Consider the following 23534-nt stretch of genomic DNA (forward strand, 5'->3'; position numbering starts at 1 on the left):
AAAATCGACAGTGTAAATGAAGAAGAGATTGACATTCTGGATTTCTGAACCTATAGGCAAGGAATCATTCACCCTGACTGTAGCAGCAAGGGTCTAGACCTGCCTCCACCCAGACAGTGACCCTGTGGAATGTCACTAATGGTTTGATCATAAATTTGTTTCTGTTGCCTCAGTTAATGTTTCTTAAGAGGCGATAACAGTTACCCCTCAAGGCTTTGTGATTTGTCCAATCATTTTTTAATTTATTTATTAGATTCTTTAATGCATCTTGAGTTTGTTAAGCATCTGCTCTTACTGGGCACGGCACCCACATCTAATGACAAAGCTGCTCCATCCTTGCTCCCAGGTGGCTTCTGGCTCGGAAGAGGAGGAGAACTCAGGCAAGGGCACCCACTGGGGGGCTTAGGCCTGCATGGGGTGCATCAGCAACCAGTTGGTGGCTGCTAAACTTTCATGCTATTCCATGACACTGTTTTTCCTAGGAGTCACTCTATCCTGGATTCACAGCTGTACTTCCATCACAGTGTTTTTCTACTATATCTTTATTATTTCTTCCTCTTCGCCCCTTTTTTAAGTTATAATTTGAAGATTATTTCTTCCTCTTCGCCCCTTTTTTAAGTTATGATTTGAAGACTATCATTTATCTCATCTAAGCTCTCCCTACCTCTCTGTTCTATTCTGCCTGTGGGTCTCATGTGATGGCAGCTCCACATTCAGAAAAACAACTTTTATAGATTCAGGCCCCCACAAAATACCTGAATGTTCAGAATGTGGACTTGGGAACTCAGGCTGACCTTAGTTCAAATCCACCCTCCCTCACCTCTCGAGAGCTCTGCATTCTTGGGCAAGGTGAAATTTGCAGCCTCTCAAAGAAACCTTGGTTTTCTCGTGTATGAAATGATAATGTTAATATGACCTGCTGTTGTGATGGTTGTGAGAATTCAATGCAAACCCTTAGCACAGTGCTCCATCAAACACCGATAACCCAAAAGCACCAGCTCTCATTGTAATTACTGAGCAGTTGCATGCATTAGCTTCATCTCCCCTTCTTGGGAGCCATGACAGAGGTGTGTGACAGCAGTGTTGTTAAAGAAAGTCAAGGCCAACTTCAGTAGAGATTAAAAGCAGAAATACACCGAGAGTCCAGCAGGTACACTGAGCCCCATGGCAAACACCGCCTGGGGCATCTTCAATTCCTGGGAATTGGACGTGGAAGCCAAGGCCACAGGCAAGTCCATTGCTTCCTGACCTGGCCTGCTGCCTGGCCCTCTGGAGGCAGGAGCTCTTATTGATCCCAGAGATGGCCCAGGAACTTAGCCCAGCCCAACTTCTCCATGGCTGTGGCTGTCCTCCGCCCCCCATGCTCTTCCCCTTCTCTGCTAGTTCACCAAGCAGCACACACGGACACATCCACAGCAGGCTTTATATCCTCACGGCTCCGAGGAACAGTACACATGACAAGGAGCCTGAGGGTTTCTTCCCTGACTTGAGCATGGATCACTTCTTTGATGTTAGGATTCTTACTGAGCTCACACCTGTGCGCTGGAGACACTGGGCCACATGCATTATACACTTGGGTCTCATTTCATCTTTATAGCAGTATGTAGGATGGAGTCACTTCCACATCTACTAAGCCTTGAAGTCAGAATTCAGATCCCCATTACCTGACTCCCCCTTGGACCAGGTGCTTAGCCATCATTTTATACAATCTAATTCAGCAAAACTTTTCCTACAGTACAAGCCTACTCTTTCAGCTCTACAATTCTTTCTTCCTTTTATTAATATTTCTCCCTCCCTCTCTTTCCTAGTTCTTTTCCCTCAAGAAAAAAAAAAGGTGCTAAGCCCCAGATCCATGCCAGATCTGGTCATTTTCCCCAACCTAAGTGGAAATTTATTATTATTATTGCTATTACTGTCATTATTTCTTAGAATTAAGCTGCACCTTTGACTGTCAGGAGTAGCCTGCATGCTTAATCTTCAAACCAAGAGCAGCCCAGAAGCCAGACCAGAATAGCGTGCTGGTTACAGGCACCTGCTGTGGCAGCAGGTGCCAGAGTTTGAGTTTCCGCTGTGCTGCTCTAACCATGGGACCTCTCTCTGCCTCTGTTTTTTCATCTATAAATGGGGAACTTCATAGTCCCAAGATCACAGGTTTGTTGTGAGCATTAGGTGAGCAGATATGTAAGCATTTAGAATGGCATTTGGCACAGAGGAAATACTCTGCCGATATTAGTTTTCATGACTCCTCCAAAATCTGCCTTTCTTTGTCCTGAAGGACCCCTAAGTTTCCAAGAAACCATAATCCTACAGGAATCTCTTTTGAAGACTAGCAGTAGAAACCCTGTTTTCCCTAGAGACCACTGTCCTGCTGCTGTTTCCAATTTTGTATCATCTTGCTGGCGACAGTGCCAGGCTCCTAATGAGAGTTGAAAAGGTTTCTCCAGCTGGTGAGGCTGCATAATTCAAGCCAGCCTACCTCTCACTTCCAGCTCCCAGGTTCTGAGGCTGAATCAGTAGGGAGGGGGGTGCATAGCTAAGAGAGTCTGTAGATGTTCAGTGGCCTGGCGTGGCATTGGTTCACCAGTTTCTGTTTGTTTGGGCCATCCCATTAGCTGCTGCCTCCTTAAAAAGTCAGAATTCTATAGGCTTAACAATCTATTTGGATGAAAAAGCTTGAAACACGGGGTTGGCCCTAGGATCAAGCTAATTAATAGGCCCTTCTCAAACTGGGATTTGGAAGGTAGGCTGAACCTTTGAAAAGCAATCATCTTTTGAGGGTGCTACAAGTCACTGGAATAAAACTGGGGATGGGAGGAAGGACCTGGAAGGAAATAGCAAACACAAGAGGAAACTATCATTTCTGGAGGCAAATTGGCTTGGTAGAGGGGGAAAAAAAGTTCTTCATGCAAATAAGGCCCACTGAGACTTCCTTGAGTCAAATGATTCAGTCAAATGATTCTTTATCCTAATGATTTTTCACATCTAATTCAAGGAGAAATTAGCTATTAGATATTAAGACAAAAACAGGCAGACTCCTATCTTGAGAAGAAATCCTTTCCACTGAAGTGGAATTATCTCCAGAATAATGAAATTGCTTGCTGAAGTAGAAAAGCATTCCATTAACCGGAGTTGCCTCTGTTGAATAGTGCCTTCCTCATCCCCAAACAAATCATGATGACTCTGAACAAGGACAAGGAGATACCAGGACCTAAACAGATAATGTGATCAAACCGAAATCATCATCAGTGTCATTTCTGAGCCAAAAAGCAAAGCTGCTAATCAGCAGATGCTGGAGCCTGGCAGCAGTTTTATTTGTGACCAAGAGTGGCTGTGGTCCTTGTTTCTTCAGGAGTCTTAGACTCTGAAGGTTCTGTACCATAACAAAAGAAATGAAGGATGCAGTGAAAGCATGGCAGAGGATCGTTTTTCTGGAATGTTCCCAACCTGCCTATTTGACATTGGCAGTATTTCCAGAATTTAGATATCTTTATTCCAAAAGAACACTGTGATTGAGAAAGGGCGTTATTACCTGCCAAAACATGTAAACCGCCAGTACATTCAAATGTATTCAGTACCAGGAGGCACTGTAATCACCTGACCTGATCCATACTGTTCTCACTACATTGTGAAACTTGTTCCATGGTACGACCAACAAGTCTCTTTCCACGAATGCATTACATCATCACAAGGTGCCACACACTGTGGCAAACCAGCTTTCACTCAGTAGCAGTGATTTATGAGGATAGAGTTTTAATATCCAAGAGGATTCTGTACATGAAGATAAATGCTTACCTCATTGTCCTCTGTTTCTGCCCAATGAATCCATCTATATTTGTTGAACAGTCCACATTTTTAAACATTTCACAGTCAGCATTCCTCTAAATATTTGTACTATACTTTAGACATAATATGGATTTAACACAGGAAAATTTCTCAAGATTTACATATAGATGTTATAAAGGTAAACACTTCTAACCATTTATTTCAAATGCTATTGCTAAAAATTCAGATGACGGTAAATGTTTGAAACCCTGTAAAAATAGACAAAACACACACATAAAGGCCAGTACACTTAAAATCAAGGAGGTTATAAGTGGATTAGTAGCATGGGCTTAAAGTTGTTTTCTTATCATCTTTATTCTTATTCATACCCTTTAAAAAGTGTTATTTTTATTTGTGCATGGATTTAATCAGGGTTGCCTTCATAAGGTTTCAGGTATTTTACAAGGAACCACCACAGAACAGCCAAGGCCCCCAGCTCTGGTTATCATCTGGCTATGACGTGGGATTCGGTTGCTCAGGATTTGCCAATTCCAAGCTTTTGGTTCAGTACATTTGTTTAACTGAGTTATTTTCGTTACGTCAAAGAACCCTTAGATGCCTGTCTTCTATGTAGATTTTCATTCTTGGAACTTGGTACCATTCCTAGAAATGATCAATTCTTTTTTATATCTGCCAGTTCTTGACTTATTGAGCTTGTCTGTTAACATTATTAAAAACTTACACATCCCCTATTATTATTTTATTCTATTTAGTTGGGCCATTTAAAGGTTTTGTATCCTAGGAGAGGAGATTGAGCCTGTATAATTAGCTCTCTTCTTTAGGACAGCTGGCTAATTCGTCACCTTGGAATGCAATGTGAGACTCCCTGCCCACCTGTTTATTTTGCATGCCACCATGGCACTGATCAGTTTTTCCTAGAGAGGGGTATCGTGCTTGCTTCATCTTGGACTCTGTTGTATCTGTTCTGTTTGCATAGCTGGAAACAAACTGCATGTCCAATATTGCACACTTTTATGATCACAGCAGTAAAGACTTCTCCTAACTTTATAGTCTCTGGGACACCACCTGTATAATTTTTGCCTTGTTTGCATTCCACCTGAACCATTACGCACTTAAGACTTCTCTTTAAATAACTTTAAATCTACTTACTTTTTGTAACCTAGCAGTGTCTTAAACCATAACAGCCGTGAAACCACACGTTAGATGCATCAGTTGTATTTCAACTTTGTTGTAAATACACATTAAAATCATGGCACAGATATTGAAATGACAGCACTGTCCTGGTGCCCCAGAGCTCTCTTGCACACCGCTAGGATACGTCATACCACAATTTAGGAGACTTGGCTGAAGACCACATGCCACGGATTCTGTTTGCTGGGAATATCCAAATAATGTGCTTGTTTTCCAAGGATTTTTGAAAAACGATACTCCTATTTTAAAAGCACCAATATAAGGGGAAGTCTTAGTGGCATATGAAACTCCATGCTTTAAGAAAAACAGAGTAAAATAAAGAATGGAACACAAGACCTCAGCAATTCCTGCTTTCTGGCTCCATCATTATTTAAAGTGGTGCATGAACCTCAGCGCACTTTTGTCCATCACCAGCTCTCATAGAAGCCCTGAGCAAGCACCCAGGACTGACTGGGAGGCTTCTAGGGTGGACTGGGTGATGAGAATAGACCCCCTAAGGAGAAGGGAGAAGGGAGAAGGGAACACATTCAGCAAAGATCTGCAGGCAGAGCATTCTTTTGTTTTGTTTTGTTTTGAGACAGAGTTTCCCTCTGTCACTAGGCTGCAGTGCAGTGGTGTGATTTAGACTCACTGCAACCTCCGTCTCCTATATTCAAGTGATTCTCCTGCTTCAGCCTCCCGCGTAGCTGGGATTACAGGTGCGCGCCACCATGCTCAACTAATTTTTGTATTTTAATAGATTTGGGGTTTCACCATGTTGGCCAAGATGGTCTCAATCTCTTGACCTTGTCATCCGCCCGCCTTGGCCTCCCAAAGTGCTGGGATTGCAGGCGTGAGCCACTGCACCCGGCCACATTCTTGTGTGGGGAAGAGCCCCAAGGACAAAGACCTGGGTGGGGAGGACCTGGGTGCAGGCGAGAAATAGCAAGAGCCACTGGGGCTGGACCGTAAGGTGGCAAGGGGAGGGGCCGGGGGTGTGATCAGATCACTGAGGGGTAGACCTCGGGCCATGGCACAGAGTGTAGATTTTGACTGTTCCACGGTTTTGAGCAGGAAACTGATTTGAGCTGATCTCGCTGACTGCTACTCAGGGAATGATTATATTGGATCAAGAGTGAAAACCAAGACCCCAGTTGGGTAGCTCTGGTGGTCTCCAAGTGAGAGCTGATGGAAACTTTTGCCAGAGAGGTAGCCATTAAGATGGCAAGAAGGGGTTTGATTAGGCATCTACATATTTTGAAGAGCACAAGAATTTCATATCTCTCTTGAAACTGCTAAAATTAAGTATGTTTTCTTAACACACATACACACAGTAGAGAATGAAAATATCTTCTGATTGCTTTAAACAATGTTTAGTGTGTCTAGTGAACTGTAAGAAAAGTTCTGGTATAGTCTCTCCAGTTTTCATAGAAGCCAGTAATTGGCAACATATCAGTGTGTGTTCTGAAGCCAGAGCTTTCACAATCATGGATGACTTATGGGGTGTAGATTTTGGCCTGAGCCACCGGGTGCCTCTGGAGGCTGTTTGCTGAAATGGGCGAGAACAAGGGCAAGAAGGGGCCTCAGGAGCAGGTGGCCATAAGAGATTAGCACAGGGTATGACCTTGACCCTGACCCTCTGCCTTCTCTCTCCCTGCAGTGATCCCGAAGGTCACCAAGCACCTGCTCTCAAACCCTGTGTTCACCTGTATCATCCTGGCTGCCTGCATGGAGATTGCAGTGGTGGCTGGCTTTGCTGCCTTCTTGGGGAAATACCTGGAACAGCAGTTTAACCTCACCACCTCTTCTGCCAACCAGCTGCTCGGTGAGTGTGCTCCTCAGGTCTCCTGAGAGGGTCGGGAAGTGTGTCCTGTGTATAAGGCACTAAGAATTGACTGAGCCTGCTGAAGAGGTCCACTCTGCTCTGGACCTAAAGCAACAAAATACACGTGGCCTCTGTGCACAAGGAATGTAAAGTATATTCTCGGAGTAAGATTTGCCTGCCTGGAGCAATTGCTAAAAGCACATGATAATAAAGAGTGAAAATATAAAATATACAAAGGAAGCATTTGAGAGACCAGGAAGTTGATAGATGGGTGTGAACTGGGAAATCTGGGGGAGATATGATGAACAAGGATAAATCTTGAAAGGTTAGCAGGTTTTAATCAGACACGCAAGAAAGTAAGAATATTCTTTGCAGCATGAAACCCACAGTTAACGCATGCAGAGTTTGGAAGCCATACGCTCCCTACTCTCTGTGCCCACAGCAGACATAACCAATGGATCGTGACACTCCTTCTCCCCAAGCTCAGGCATGGCTTTATAGTTCTTTAAATCGTAGACTACAAGTTTCTACTCCCAACTGTTAGGAGTTGACATACTAAAGGAAACCAGTGTGCACTCTTGAGAAGCAGTGTTGCTTAGGCAGAGTAAGGAATGTCGTCCCGCAGCATGTCTTACTTTGCTTTTTGTTTTGTGATAATATATTATCCTTTCCTTCAAATAACCAGGAAGCCACATTTGTTGAGTTAATCAGCTGAGATATTGATCACTAATGGACACAACAGCAGCAGAGACATAGCAATTAAATGAGAGGGAAAAGTGAACAAGGGCTCTCAGGTTTCTGGCTTGGAGAGCTTGTGGCACTGTTTGTAGAAACTGGAAATAATGAAGAAAAATCAAATGTGTGCAAAGTTGCCCATTCAGACCTGAAGCTGCTGAGTGTGAGATGCCCATGGCATATCTAAGTGATGTCCAGTATTCAGCCAAGGGCTCAAGAAGGGGTTCTGGGATGATCATCTGAATTATATGTAGTAATGGAGGTTCAGTTATCTCAGCATATGGATGGTAGTTAAGGACACTGGAGTGGAATTTATGTAGGAAAAAATGTGTAGAGTTAGAAAAACACAGGTAAAACCCCAACCTGAAGAAATAGAGGAGTCTGCAGAGACATTTAAGCAGCAGCATCCAAAAGAAATGCAGAGAATGTGGGTCATGGAAGTCAAGGGTGAGATGATTCCAGGAAGAAAGTAGCCATCTGACATGTGAGTGGTGAAGCAAGGTGCAGGCCCAAATGTCCCTGTTGGCTTTAATGATGAGGACAGCTTACAGCCTGGGTCAGGGCTGTGTCCCTGAAATGGCAGTGGTGGCACCTGTTCTGTGGTGTGGAGAGCAGCCCACAAGAGGGAAGGAATAGACAGTGAGCATGGGACTTAGCCAGGGAAGAAGAGAGGAGTTGGCCTGTGGCGTGTGTTGGAATCAAGGGAGGGAGTGGTGAGTATTTGGTTTCTGGGACAGGAAAGACTTGAGCAGGTTTCTCAGTGGAGGGAAAGGAGCTCACAGCTGGGGATCTGCAGAAGAGAGAGGGAATGTGGTAGACAGCCCTTGACAGAGGAGCTCACCTCTTCTCCTGAAAGAGGAGAGGGAAGGACACGTGATGGAAGTGACTTAGAGTGTGGTGATATGGCCAGGTGTGGGGGCAGCTGCGGCTCCACAGACTTCATCTTCTCTGTAAAGGAGGAGTCAGATTGTCTGCTAAGAGGAAAGGGAAGGTGATACTTTCTGATCTTCTCCTTTCAAATCTGTCATGTCACAAGATGGCCAAGAAACAAACAAAGGTGCTAACCATCATGAGTCATCAGAGAAATATACATTGGAACCACAATGGGATGCTGCTACACATCCACCAGACTGATAGCAGCAAGTGTTAGGGAGGATGTGGAGCCACTGGAACTCTCAAACTCAGCCAGTGGGAATGCACATTGGTGCCACCACTTTAGAAAACTCTTTGGCTGTGCCTATTAAAGCTAACCATATGTCTCTGCTGTGATCTCTCAGTTCTGTTTCTGATTATCTATCCAACAGAAATAAATGTTTAGGTTGACTTATTTACATAGCATATGTAATAATGTCCAGAGCTGTTTTACGCATAATAGACCCAAACTTGAAACAACCTAAATGTCCATCAACAGAATAGGTAAATAAATTATACAATGTTCTGTGGTAAACTATTACATAGAATGAAGAAGAAAGGACTCTGATACGTGCCTCAATGTGGTTGAATCTCACAGAGTTGAAAGACATGAGACTCAAAGGAGAACATATTTAGATGAATTAAAAAGAGGAATAGTTAATTAAGGTGATAGAGTCCAGAACAGTTTTTACCCTTGGGGGAAGCTAACTGGGAGGGCACATCAGGGAGCCTCCTTGGCTGCTACAAGTTTTCTAAGGTCAATCTGAGCCATAGTTACAAGGGTGTGTACAGATGCAAAAGTTCATCAGGCTGTTCCCTTAAGCTCTGCGTACTTCGCAGGACATAAAATGTCCCAGTTTAAATGGAAAAGTAAAACCCTATCACAATGATAGGGCCAGATTACCACCCCACTCCCCGGGAAATGCCAGGGTACCACAAGCCTTACTTACATTTTCCTTTTACACAGATAACTCTCTGCCACCCTCCACTTGGTAAATTTTACTTCCAAGAGGTATCGGCAAAATGCATTCAGCCCTTTAATATCTGCCTGACAGAGATAGGGTAAAATACACCTCTTTATGATTAAAGTTGTAACTTCTTCGTCATCCCCAGGATCTCTCAGGTTTAGCCCTTCAGCACCCGAAGAGTTTCTCTCTCACCTGCTGACTCCTCTGCTGCTTTTCCTTCCATTTTGATTACATTTGCACAGTTGCTTCAACTTTGGGCCGTCTTCTATCTCAGAACACATCCCTGTGTCTTCTATCGGCAAACAAATCAATAGTCTTCAGGGCAGAAGGTCAAAAAAACAATTCTGCCTTATTGCACCTTTTTGTCTCCCAGTGATCTCTGTCTGTTAGTGTGCTTTGCAGGAGGCACCTTTTTCTGTGCTGGGCAGTCCAGGCAAGCAGCCTGGGTGCTCTCTTTGTGTGTGTGCCCTGCCCTTGGTGACAGTCCTGTCAGTGTGGACCCTGGAAGCTGGAAGAGGAGCTGGCAGTGGGCGGCTAGAGAAGGCAGACTTGGGAGATGAGGCCCAGGCAGTCATCCCAGAGCAGCACCCGCCCCTCTTCCACCCTCCCCTCCACAAAGTCATCAGCAAATGGGGCAGAGCTCAGAGAAGAGCCACTTAGGCGATTAAAGGGCTGGTGGTGTTGATTTGTGAGTGAAGATAAAATGGGCTCAATCCGCCGCATAGGTTAACGTAATGAGAATGGAGTTTCAGGGAAGTTCTGATCACTGCCTGGAGTGTTGAGGGAGGGGAGAGAGGGGATTGACAACGGCTTGGAGAAAAGGTGTGAAAGCCTGCGATTGCCATGGTTACCATCCTTGACAGGTGATGCCCCCACTGTCTCTGCTAGAAAATGAAACAAAACATAGGCATGCTTTCTGGGTGTGAGCATGTTGTGACTGATGTCCATTCACACAGATGCAATCTGTTCCCCAGCTCATTCATTCTGAAAATAATACTTGGATGCCCACTCGGTGCTGGGTACCATGCTAGACACAGAGAATCTGGGCTGGACTGAACAAGACAAAAAGGGGTTTTGTCCCCAGGAAAGCCGCATCCTAGAGAGAAAGAGAGAGAGAGCATGCAAGAAACAAGAAACTCAAACATACATGAGGCTGCTTCAGAGAGCTGGGAGAGTCATAGAGTGAGAAAAAGCACGGAATCTCAGGGCGGGGGTACGTGGAGCTCTAGAGAGGGTGGCCTGGGAAACCTGTCTGAAGAGGATAAGGGCCAGCCAAGTAAACGCATCGAGCAAGTGTCCCAGGAAAGGGAACTGCATATGCAAAGTCTGGGGAACTGGCATTGTTCGCCTGTCCCAGGAAGAGAAAGGGAGGGTGGCATGGTTGGGGTGGGCAGTGTGGCACGGGATGAGGATGGAGAGGCACCCAGGAGCTGGCTCATAAGATCACTTCTATACCAAGGGAGGGAAACCAAGCACAGATATTCCAAGAGCAGCAGATGATACAGAGAGAGCATCTGTCACTTTAAGAACGACCTGTGTTGTTTTCTTGCAGAGCTACACCTGCCTGATTCTATTTTCTTGCCCCAATATTAAAATTAATTTGCATTCCCTTAGCACATACCAGCTGGTTAATGTACTCAATTGACCTAGAGGTCTGTTGATGGGCAAGAAGGCAGCATAGACTGGAAAACTGGCCATGCGTCCTATACATGGTACATAAATGACACATGGCAAGTGGAAGCTGAGTTTTAGATGAAATGAATCAGGATGGAGCAAAACCAGCCCAGGAGACTGGAACTCTGAGATCCTTTGGTCCTCCTAAAATGCCATGGGTCTCTGTGAATCACAAATAACAGGTTTATGGTCCTGCTGCCTTGCAGATAGCCCCGTGTAGAAGAGAGAGAGAGGAAAAAAATGTATATGCCATTTATTCACCAAGAGCTACAAAATGTATTGACCGATGCCGCTCCCTGAGGGGTGGCAGAGCTGGTTCAAATTCTCTCTGTCTGGCCTGGTGAATTCTGTGACCTTTAGGTTAAACAGCCTCTATTCCTTCCTCAAAACCCTCCCTTCTTGCCTCATTAGAAGATGGGGAGAAAATTCCTAGAAATTTTCAAGTCCCCCTCCCACATGATCTGAAACACGCGCATAGAGCACATTGCTGCCTCATATGTACTCTCCCGAAGGCATGTCTGTGTTCCCAGCCTCTGTCACTTGGTAGTCCCCTCTTCAGCTTGTGTTTCTCCCACTTAGCAAGACAGCTGCATGCACTGAGACTCACTAAACAGAACTGCTTTATGCCTGCGTCCCTCAGGTCTCCATGAGCCCCCTATGGGCAGAAATCCTAAAGGCTTCAGGGTCCTGTGGAGGCAGTGGGGTCGCGGGGCATTCAAGGGACTCGGCCTCAAGCCTGCAGTTCGCCCATCTGTGGACTGTCCCCCCGCCGCCCTATTCACGGCCCTGCCCCTGTTTTCCTTCCAGGAATGACTGCGATCCCGTGTGCTTGTCTGGGAATCTTCCTGGGCGGTCTTTTGGTGAAGAAGCTCAGCCTGTCTGCCCTGGGGGCCATTCGGATGGCCATGCTCGTCAACCTGGTGTCCACAGCTTGCTACGTCTCCTTCCTCTTCCTGGGCTGCGACACGGGCCCGGTGGCTGGGGTTACTGTTCCCTATGGAAACAAGTGAGTACCCGCAGTCTGCCGCCTTCCTGCCTACTCATGGACCCCAGCGCTCTTCCCCGGCAGTAGGCTAAGGGAGCCAGCCTTGTTTCTAGAGACCCCCAAGGAGAGGCCTCCAGGCTGCCTCTGCATCACACTCTCCACATTGGAGAATCGGTAGAAGACTCTGGGCTGAGAGAGCGTTGAGACCTGTCCACTCAAGGCCAGGAAGCTCTGGGGCAGAAGAGACACCATTTCCTCCCTAGCATACCCACATCCTGATTTCTGGCATTTGACTTTAGGAAAGATGTGAAGATGGAAAATAAAAATTATGATTCAAAATTCAGCTCAGAATAAAAGAATCTCTTGATTTCAACAATTCCTTAAACTATCAAAAGCTGTCATTAGCCTCACATGACAATCAGAGGCTCTGGCCCATGGCAGGTGTTTTTAAGTGTAGAGGGGTAAAGTGTGGGGACAAGGAGGTGAAGGGAAGGGAGGGAGGAAGAGAAGGAAGTGAGTTCTCATGGGACCGCTTTTCTTTCTTCCTAGTTTTTATCCCAAGACTTCAGACTAGAGTCCAGTGAGAACTGCCCTTCCAGGGAATTATGGGGCATCCTCAGCTATTCATTCTCAAAAGCTGTCCCCTTTTCCACATGGGACTGAGGCTGCCTTGGGAATCCAGACTGGAGCATGGAGGCTGCAGCATGGCTGGCCTGCAGGTTCCCAGTTTCTCTCTTTCCAGAGCCAGACTCTTCCTCCAAGCAGGCCACCAGGCCTGCTCCTGCACTTGGCCCAGAAGATACATGGAGCCAGGGCATTTCTGTCACCTACAAGGGTGAGCAGGCAGAGTGGGAGAGCAGAGGCAGCTTTCTGTATGTCTGTGCACATTCCAGGCACCATGTGACCTGCCTTCCCCTTTACACCACCATGGGATTGCCCCTTGCAATCCCCACCCCAGCCTGGCCCCCAGTTCCTTCCTGTCCAGATGTGGCTTTTTCCTGCTTGCACATCCGGCTATGCCGAACAGCCATCTCAGTAGCAGATGGCTCAGCTCCCAGGTAGTGAAGTGTAGTGGTTAGAAGCACAAGATCTTACCATTAGGACGTTATTCTTCCATAAAAAAGAAAAAACAAGTGTATATCCTACAGTCAAACTTCCCTGTTTCTAATGTTCCTCTACCATTTATGAGTTCTGTACTTTTGGGCAAGCCACTTAACCTAGCTATGCCTCAGTTTCTTCTCTGAAGCCATGGGGTTATAATGAGAATAAATGAAACGATCTGCTCAGTCCTTGGAATAGCGCATGACACAGTGATTGCCCGGTGTTGCCGTCACCATATTTATTATTATGAAGCGCTGTGAGCCTGAGGAGACAGAGCTGAAAATAATCAGACTAAAGAAGAGACCTTTCGTCTCTTACAGTGCTAACACGCCCACTCTGCCCTTTTGCTCTTTTCTCAGTTTGTTTGCTCTAGGTAGCTGTGCCTTTAATGATGCAAAGGAAAATTTAAAACATGAGTGTGATTTGTCACAGGACACTGAATCAATTAGACAGTAATTATTGAAGCCAGTCTGGTTGTAGCTGTGTAGTAAGTCAGCGTCGTGACGCTTCCTGACTGCTGGGGAGGAATAAAGCAGGGAGACAAGAACCAGCCCAGTGAGGGAAGAAGTTAATTGTTCACGGAGCAGGCATAGGTGTTGGTTCGGGAGAGGGGGATAACTTGAGGCCATAGCAATCAGGAGAGACATCATGGAGGGGGTGGCCCTGAGCGGAGACCCAACTGTCACCAGTGCAGAGAGCACATCAATTCCAGTGATAAAGAGCATCTTCGTCCATGCTTCCTGAGAGGGGCTGGAGTGGACTTGGCTCCCACACAAGCTGGCACCATTGTGCAGGGCACAACCCACATACCTCTCAGTGGTGGCCCTGGGCTGCTCCTTGCTGGACAGGGAGGTTAGAAAAGGGAAGGGAGAGCCAGGTAGGAATCCCGTAAGCAGGGTACCATGTGACTCATCACAGCAGAGGCACAAGGCTGACACTGGGGACATCTGATTCCAAATTGACCTGTTCTAATGACTTCCGTGTTTCCTTTCTTTTCCAGCACAGCACCTGGCTCAGCCCTCGACCCCTACTCACCCTGCAATAATAACTGTGAATGCCAAACCGACTCCTTCACTCCAGTGTGTGGGGCAGATGGCATCACCTACCTGTCCGCCTGCTTTGCTGGCTGCAACAGCACGGTAATGGGATGGGGCAGGGGATCCAGGCAGCCAAAGTGGCTTAAAACCCAAGGCCAAAGGCAGGAGCAAGCAACCACAGATGTTGTATGTGGTGTTCCTTCTCTGTCAAGTTTTCTTAGCTGTTGCCCTGCTCTAGTGGAAGATCTTCCATCAGCAGGAGGAGAGGACTGATTCGGGTCTTGCTAAATCAAGTGTGTTTGCAGGAAGTTTCATTGGGCAACTGAAAGAAAAAATTCAAAGGAATCTGTATATGTGAAACCAAAGGAAAAGATCGTGGTTCAAGGTGCTTGCCGAGGGTCAAGGGAATAGGATGTCTGCATGGGTAGTGAGTTCCCCATCCCCAGAAGTATGTCAAGCAAGGCTTGAAACCATTTATCAGGAAAGACTTCTTCCAGACCTGAGACACTCTGACACCAATTCCTACCCAGTTCACTTTGCCATAATTTTCCTAACTAAATGCCTTCCCCCTTTTTCCATGTTCCTGACACTTTTTTAGGGGGGGTGCAGGTGCTTTTTCCAGCCCATAGCTTTCCGTGTTGTCTTCCTGAAAACCTGATGCTAAGTGATGGGTCATCCAGTTGTGCTGATCCCACCTTCCAGGAGTCCTTGGCACATGCCCTGGGGCACCCACACCACCACTGCCCTATCCATGCCCCCCCATCTCTTGCTTGGACCCATGTGGTAGTTCCTACCTGGCCTCCCAGAATGGCCCCTTCCATCCTGCCTTCTGTTCAACACTGCAGTCAGAAAGTTTTCTGTAACATGGCAAATGACCCTTTCTCATGCTACTCTATTAACTGGAAGATCAGTTCTAGGGGCCACGTGTCTTCAGCTCTACCTCCTTTCAGTTCGTGGTGTTCGACTTCCCCCATACACCCTCTCTTTTCATACACCTGCCTCTATTTGGACAGTTCCTACCCACCAGGCAACAGCCCCCTCAAATGTCCCCTCCTCTGAACCCATCCCTTCCCTCTTTTGTCTTTGGGGTTCTTCTCTCTGAAGTCCGTTGGTACCTCTTTCTCCTAAAGACACTGTTCCCATTTCATTATGGTGACTTGCTAGAAGTGTCTGTCGTCTGCTCTGGTCCTTGGATTTCTTAAGCAAGAGTGGGCACCCAGAAGTACTCCATGAATGTCTCTGCAAGGCATCATGGGAAGGGACATCTGAAGGCCCGGTGGCAGCTTTCAAGGGACTTAAGAGTTGAGATCGTTAGTTTCTTCTTTTTCCTACATCTTATATCTTTCAGGAGCAGCAATTTCTCTGAACGAAGAAAAATTGATCATTTATTTTCATTTTCAAAGATTTCATTTTTCCTTGTGTTTAACATTTAGATTCCTGGCCAGTTACTAACATTTTCTATAGTGAAAATAAATCACCATGGGGGGTGGGTGGGAGGAACTGATTTTTTTTAATTAGATGATAAAGCAATTTCTTTATGTGAGTGGAAATAAATTTTAAAAGAAGGGATGGGCCTTGAGAATGGTTAAAATAAAAACACAAGCCATTATTTTTCATGACAACAATTTCATTAACATTTTAATATCCAGAAAGTTATATTATAAATCAGTCTCAGTTATTGTCCTGTTATAAGAATTAAATTGACTCAATATGGTCTATTTGAGACCAAACGAGTCTCAGTTCCAGGGAATGCACTGACCAAAAAACTTACCTTAAAAATTGCATTTCCCCTGATCTTGCAAGTACAAGAGTCTAAGTGAATAACAGCCTGACCAGGCCCATCCATGGCCGCATCCCACTGCTGAGACAGCAAAGCTGGAGAGTGCAGTTATCAGACTGCAAGCTCCTTTGCTTACCTCTGGATGTATTGTTTATTCCCCAGACGGAGCCTTTCATTCACATTACTCGAGGCCTCACATTGTCTGCTAGGGTGTAGGTGAGGCCAGGAGGTTATCCCCATGCAGTTGCAATGCAGAGACTGAGAAACCACCAGCCCTCAGCACCGGGGTGGGGCACACAGTGCCTTTCCTGCAGAGGCCGATCTCCAGACACCCTGGCTTCCAGCAGGTGGATGAGGGATTTGGAGACTCAGAGCAATGCTTATCCTGGAAAGGAGCCCTTGTGACAGTCTAGCCTTAAAAACCACCACAACCATAAAACTTGCAGCAGCAGCAGCAGCAAGCTTTGTCAAGAGCCTATTAAGCCCCAGGTAATGGGGACTTCTGTGTGTCACTCATGGCCCATGGCAGTTTGGCCCAGAGTCAGAGAATCTCAGGCCAACATCCAAAAATGAATGAAAAGCAATTTAAATCCTTTCAATCTCTGCTGCAGTATTTTGAGAAAATGCCAAATGGTGGCTATATTCCTGGTACATGGACTCCCTCCCTCCCCCCATTTTCTCCACTCTTTTCTTCTTGTCTCCAAGCTTTTAAAAAAGGAAAAAAAAAAAAAAAAAAAAAAACCTCTTTGACAAGCTAAAACGTTCCTCAACTCTTCTGCCTCCTCCTCCTTTTCACAGTGATTCTTGTATTTACAATGATCCCCTGGAGTTCTCCACCCTCCCAATGTGAATTCAGCAGCTCTCCCCAGGTTCATCAGTTCTTCCCCCCGTAGCCGCAACCCTGTGTATATCATCCCATGGATCCTCCCAGCAACCTTGGGAAATAGGTGTTCTTTTTATTTCCTGAATATAGATGAGGTTAGTCACCTACCCAGTGCCATGCAGTAGGAAGTGGGGGATCTGGCTTTTGAATGTAGGGTCTGTCCAATGTCAAGTACACATGGACACCAAGGAGAAATAGTGTCTTCCTCTGCACTCTGTGCCTGCTCTAAGGTGCTCACCATCTTTCTATCCCTTCAAACATGCACTTCTCATTCGAGACGTTTATTTGGCCTTTACCGTCTGGCCCTGGCTGCCTCTCTAGCCTCAACCTCCCCGTCTATTCCTCCCACCTCTTTTTTTTTTTTTTTTTTTTTTTGAGACAGGGTCTCGCTCTGTCACCCAGGCTGGAGTGCAGTGGTACAGTCTCAGTTCACTGCAACCTCCACGTCACGGGTGCAAGTGATTCTTCTGCCTCAGCCCCCCAAGTAGCTGGGATTACAGGCACACACCACCACACCTAGCTAATTTTTTATATTTTGGTAGAGATGGGGTTTTTTACCATGTTGGCCAGTCTGGTCTTGAACTCTTGACCTCAAGTGATCCACCCGTCTCAGCCTCCCAAAGGGCTAGGATGACAGGCCTTCCCACCTATTAAAGAGCCACTTGGTAAGTGGAACTTCTTGGAGTTCCCCAACACGTCAGGCTTCCCCTGCCCCTGGGCCTTTGCACCTGCCGTTTCTCTTCCCTGCAGTAGTCTCTCTCTTCTAAGCTCTGTCTTATCTGTCAGGGTGTCTCTCCTTCACCACTGCTGAGAAGCCTTCTCCACCTCTTCTCTTCCTTCAGGGCTGTTAGTGCCCTTCCTGCAAACCCTGCTGCCCCTGCTCTTGCCTAGCAAGGCTCTCACCTCACCTGTGCTACCGGCTCATTTACGGGAGCATCTCCCTCCTCAAGCTGCAGGGATAGGGCTCTGTTGGGGACCCTTGCTTCTCACTGTCAGCCATGGCTCTGGATAAAGGCCCTAGGCTTTCTCAGCACCCAGCCGGAGGCTCACTGTCAGCCATGGCTCTGGCCCTAGGCTTTCTCAGCACCCAGCCAGAGGCCTCATACTGACCTCGGAGAGCTGCAGGGATCCAGGGGTGATAATACCATTCTCTTGTTTAGCAGTTGGCAAGTGGGTAGGTTGGATGATGCTAGTTTCAATACTAAAGACCTTATCTTTACTTACCACTCACCACTTTAGAGTTTCCGTCAAAATTCCCCATATCTCCATTAGATGTGAATAAGTCACTGATCAAGTAATTCTGATTATAGGAAAATCTGATTAGTGTTAGCAGTTTCCTGACAGTAAACTCTTCTTCCTGCTCTGGTTTGGATTTTTTATTTTCTTATATCTCCTTGAGTGATACCAGTTGAAGTTTCCAGGCCTGCATTTAATACACAACTTTTTTTTTTTTTTTTTTGAGACAGTCTCACTGTGTCACCCAGGCTGGAATGCAGTGGTGCACTCTTGGCTTACTGCAGCCTCTGCCTCCTGGGTTCAAGCGATTCTCCCGCCTTCGCCTCCCGAGAAGCTGGGACTACAGGCGTGTGCCACCATGCCCGGCTAGTTTTTGTATTTATTAGTAGGCTGGTCTTGAACTCCTGACCTCGTGATCCGCCTGCCTCAACCTCCAAAAGTGCTGGGATTACTGGCCTAAGCCACCACACTCATCCAAATATACAACTTCTAATTCTTCTCACTGCATATGATCAGGAGGGGTGACAAAAAAAATTGTGAGTTAATTTTGTAAGTTTCCTTTGGCATGAATGTATTGTCCAGATTGTTTTTGTGCCTTTCACTTTCAGAAGTAATTATTCCAACAGAAAGCATATTAGTATGCTGTAGACTCATGGCTGGAAGTTGTATCCTTTTGATGTACTGAATAATTGACTAGGAAAAAAACTTCTATCAGCCACCAATAGAACGTTGAAAGTCAGTGAGTCCAGCACTGCAGTTTGCAGGGTACTAATGATAGATGACTACTTCATCCCCTCATCCAGGCAACAAATATTTATTGGGCACTTGTTTCCGCGAAACGCCCAGTAGGTTCTGTGGAGGGGAGGAGGACGGGTCCATGATGGACGTGTGCAGGCAGCTCATGGTCAGTGTTACGGATCTCGATGCAGGCTGCATGTTGGGATCATGCGGGAGCTTTTAAAACATGAGGGCTCAGCCCCACTCTCAGAGATTCTAATTCCCTTATGTTGGAGTAGGACCCATACCTCAGCATTTTTTTTTATTGCATTTTAGGTTTTGGGGTACATGTGAAGAACATGCAAGATTGTTGCATAGGTACACACATGGCAGTGTGGTTTTCTGCCTTCTGTCCCCTCGCTTGCCTCAGCATTTTTTAAAGCTCTTCAAGTATGTTTGATATGTAACCAGGATGGAGAGGCACTGTTCTAATACACGGCTTCCCAGCCCCGGTACCGTTGACATTTTGGGCCAGATAGTGGATTGCCATGAGGCGCTGTCAGATGCCCTGTGTGTTTAGCAACATCCCTGGGCTCTCCCCACCCCTAAGTGCCAACAACAGTAAATGTCTCCAGATGCTGCCACATGTCCCTTGGGGGATATCATTGCCCCCAGTTAAGAACTGTTGCTGTCACAGAAGGGATGAGGCATGTTCTACACATGGTATCTTCCTTGAGAAAGGCCAGCATGTAAGCTGACACTGAGGATGAATCCTTCAGTCTCTTTTTTTCTTCTCACCATGACCATCTCTGCCCACTAGAAAAACCAACTGGGGAGTTAGAGGTACCATATAGCAGAGGTCCCCCACCTCTAGTACCAAGGCCAATCTGGAACTGGGCCACACGGCAGGAGGTGAGTGACAGGTGGGCAAAGCTTTCTCTGTATTTACAGCTGCGCCCCATCGCTCACATGACCACCTGAGCTCTGCCTCCTATCAGATCAGCCGCGGCACTGGATTCTCATAGGAGCATGAAGCTTACTGTGAACTGTGCATGCGAGGGAACTATGTTACAGGCTCCTTATGAGAATCTAATGCCCGATGATCTGTCACTGTCTTCTGTCACCCCCAGATGAGACCTTCTAGTTACAGGAAAACAAGCTCAGGGCTCCCACTGATTCTACGTTACGGTGAGTTGTGTAATTATATTTCATTATATACTACAGTTGTAATAATAATAGAAGCAAAGTGTGTAATACATGTAATGTGCTTGAATCATCCTGAGACCATCCCCTAAACCCCACTGGTCTGTGGAAAAATTAATTGTCTTCCGTGAAATTGATACCTGGTACCAAAAAGGTTGGGGACCTCTGCCATAATGCAGGTTGGAGCACAGGGAACAGTGTGTCTGCCCTGAAGATTCATTTCAGCTGGCCAGACTTGAACTGGGCCTCTCTGAAAAAGTTGGAAGATAGCTATCAGGGGACCTGCCCCCCAGCAGGGCAGTGGTTGACCGGAACTGAGAGGCGCTGGCCCTCTGGGCAAGACGTTTGCTTTCTACTTAGACATAGTCCCCACCACCGGCCATCCTGTACACCTGAGTCATTTTTCAAATTTATGTTTCCTGTCTGGTTCCAAAGGCTTAGGGTTTGCAACCCTCCTCAGCCAGCCTGGCCCTGTCTGCCAGAGCTGATTTAAAAGTCTGTACTTATCGTGGTCATGGCTTGTCAGAAGGGACTTGGGACCATTCTGAAATCAAACCCTACTGGGGCGTCACCACCCAGGACACCTGATGTATCTCAGGCCCTGTGCGAGGCACGATAAGTGTAGCAGTGAATAAGGAAAGAAGCTCATGTTTGCTGTAACATGAGATGTAGTAATAGAATTATGTCCAAGGGAGCACCCAAAAGCAACACCTAACCTTACCTTACAGTACAGTTGGGTGAAAAGAACATTGAAAAATAATATGTAGATGAAGATCCCTTTTGATAAACATTTAAACATGTGTATCTTTGCATCAAAAAGATACTAGAAGAACCTATGGACAGCTATTCATGGATACTTCAGGTTAGGGTGCTAAAGAACTAAATTTTGTTTATTTCCAGTGTTTGTGTATATTTCAGAATTGTCTAAAATGATTATATATCACTTTTCCCATGAGGAACAGATTTTTCTTTAAAAAGTCTGATGTTAAAGGTCAGGTGGTTAGGTTCTAAAAGAGGGAAGCTGCTATGTTGACAAATGAGTAGAATGCTGGGGTAGAAATTAGCTCTGGGTGGGGAAGCGGTAGAGGAGGGGAGTGGTCATGTTCCCCTGGAGGGGGAGGCGTGGCAGGGCTAGGCTTTCATCAGGAAGGGTAGTGGGTGTTTGGTAGCCAGGCACGGAAGGATGTTCCAGCAGGAAGAGTGCAGAGGCTGGGTGTGTGGCAGTGTGGACCTCATGATGCAGGCAGGTTTGGAGTTGGAAGAGAGAACGCTGGAGGGGAGACAGAGGGGCCTCATGTTCCTTCAGTGTTGCAGTTACACCTTTCACCTTGCCGTGGTCTGCCCGCTGTGTCCTATGTTAGAGAGCTGGAGCAGACTGAGCCTTTCTGCTCCCCCAAAGAACAATTCCTCTCCTTCCCTTCAGCAGGAGATAATTAAGATCTAACAGGACGTGCTCAGGCTCATGTGCTCCAGGTTACTGGGGTGCAAGGTGGAAGGAGGTCTTGCTTTCATCTCAGAATTTTTCTCCCTGGCCATTATTTTTCAGCCAGTGACCCCACCAGGGAAAAAGAGATTGTATTTCTTCTTGCAGTTTTTCAGTGTCCCCGTTCCCTTGAGCTTGTAGGTTGCCATTGGCGCCCTTTGTAATGAGATCTGAGGGTTATGTCTGGAAATACCAGCTTTGGTTGAACCAATGAAGTGAAGAGCTACTAAGCTACAAAAAGACAGTAATAAATGACAGGAGACTGTCTGAGACACTGAGAAGTTTATTGTCATTCAAAGAAAAATGCCCCACTTTATTGTGGTGGTGTCCCACATTCTTTGCTATCTCAACTATTAGGACATCAGGTGCAAAAGATCAAAAATCTCACAGGCAGAAGCGGGAAGAGCATGGCCTGTGGTGGTACTCCCTGGCAATCTCCCTTTCTGAACATTTCTAGAAACTATCAGAGCCAGGCATGGTGGCATGCCTCTGTAATCCCAGCTACTGAGGAGCTGAGGAGGGGAGGAACACTTGAGGCCCCAAACTTGAGACCAGCTTGGACAACATAATAAGATCCCTATCTCTGAAAAGATTTTTTAAAAAAATTAGCTGGGTAGGCAGCAGACTTGAGCCCAGGAGTTTGAGGCTGCATGCAGTAAGCCATGATCATGCCATTGCACTACAAACTAAGACCTCATCTCTAAAAAAAAAAAAAAAAGAAGAAGAAAAAGGAAAAGAACACAAATTTTCATATCTCTCTGGTAACTGACTGCTTTCAGGGAGGAAAAGCAAAACAGTATTCCAGGGGTGATCCTCCACCTTCCAAGTTTCCATGGAAGGTTCTTCTTTTTTTTTTTTTTCTTTTTTTTTGAAACGGAGTTTCGGTCTTGTTACCCAGGCTGGAGTGCAATGGCGCGATCTCGGCTCACCGCAACCTCCGCCTCCTGGGCTCAGGCAATTCTCCTGCCTCAGCCTCCTAAGTAGCTGGGATTACAGGCACGCACCACCACGCCCAGCTAGTTTTTTTGTATTTTTAGTAGAGACGGGGTTTCACATGTTGACCAGGATGGTCTCGATCTCTTGACCTCGTGATCCACCCGCCTCGGCCTCCCAAAGTGCTCTTTTTTTTTTTTTTTGAGATGGAGTTTCGCTCTTGTTACCCAGGCTGGAGTGCAAAGGCGCGATCTCGGCTCACTGCAACCTCCACCTCCTGGGTTCAGGCAATTCTCCTGCCTCGGCCTTCTGAGTAGCTGGGATTACAGGCACGTGCCACCATGCCCAGCTAATTTTTTGTAGTTTTAGTAGAGATGGGGTTTCACCATGTTGACCAGGATGGTCTCGATCTCTTGACCTTGTGATCCACCCACCTTGGCCTTCCAAAGTGCTGGGATTACAGGATTGAGCCACCGCGCCCAGCCCCATTGAAGGCTCTTAATACAAATATCCCTGTACCATCCTCTTCAAAAAATCATCTTTCTACCTAAAACTTTGCTGCTTTGTACAATTAATAGGAATTGATCTCTTAGGATTGAATTGGGGGAGGATAACAGAAAGAAACTTTATTTGCCATTATTTTTGAAATGCTGCTGAGGAGTATCTTGTTCTTGTAATACCAGCTGTCAAAATAGCATGCTGACTGCTTCCTTCATCAATAGAAAACAAGCCCAGATTTCAGAGCAGGCGTCCCCAAACTTTTTACACAGGGGGCCAGTTCACTGTCCCTCAGACCTTTGGAGGGCCGCCGCATACTGTGCTCCTCTCATTGACCACCAGTGAAAGAGGTGCCCCTTCCTGAAGTGCCGGATAAATGGCCTCAGGGGGCTGCAGTTTGGGGACGCCTGTTCCAGAGAGTCATTTTTCTCTTTCTGTGGTTTCCAGCTTTATTGTAATTATTTATTCTCATCTTTGTGAATAGAAACATTTCTCAGTTGAAATTAATAATTGAATGTGGAACACGAGTACAATGTTCAGTGATATGCTATTCTCCTTTCACTGATTTCCTCTTTTTTCCTAACATTTTCAATTTTAAATAGGTAAAACAT

The 23534-nt window shown here is 46.1% G+C and overlaps 1 protein-coding gene across 5 annotated transcripts in view; it reads left to right on the plus strand.

The window, feature by feature from the left end:
- The window catches only part of SLCO3A1 (solute carrier organic anion transporter family member 3A1), a 547211-nt gene that overhangs the window by 488330 nt on the left and 35347 nt on the right, over window positions 1-23534 (plus strand). For all 5 annotated transcript variants that reach the window (XM_039479926.2, XM_039479925.2, XM_039479924.2 and 2 more), the window contains exons 5-7: window positions 6614-6778; window positions 11875-12073; window positions 14154-14292. In XM_039479926.2, the coding sequence (XP_039335860.1) occupies window positions 6614-6778; window positions 11875-12073; window positions 14154-14292 (503 nt within the window). The remainder of the gene's footprint in view (window positions 1-6613; window positions 6779-11874; window positions 12074-14153; window positions 14293-23534) is intronic.

The sequence above is a fragment of the Saimiri boliviensis genome, chromosome 5, assembly GCF_048565385.1.
Source record: "Saimiri boliviensis isolate mSaiBol1 chromosome 5, mSaiBol1.pri, whole genome shotgun sequence".
Taxonomy (NCBI): Eukaryota; Metazoa; Chordata; class Mammalia; order Primates; family Cebidae; genus Saimiri; species Saimiri boliviensis.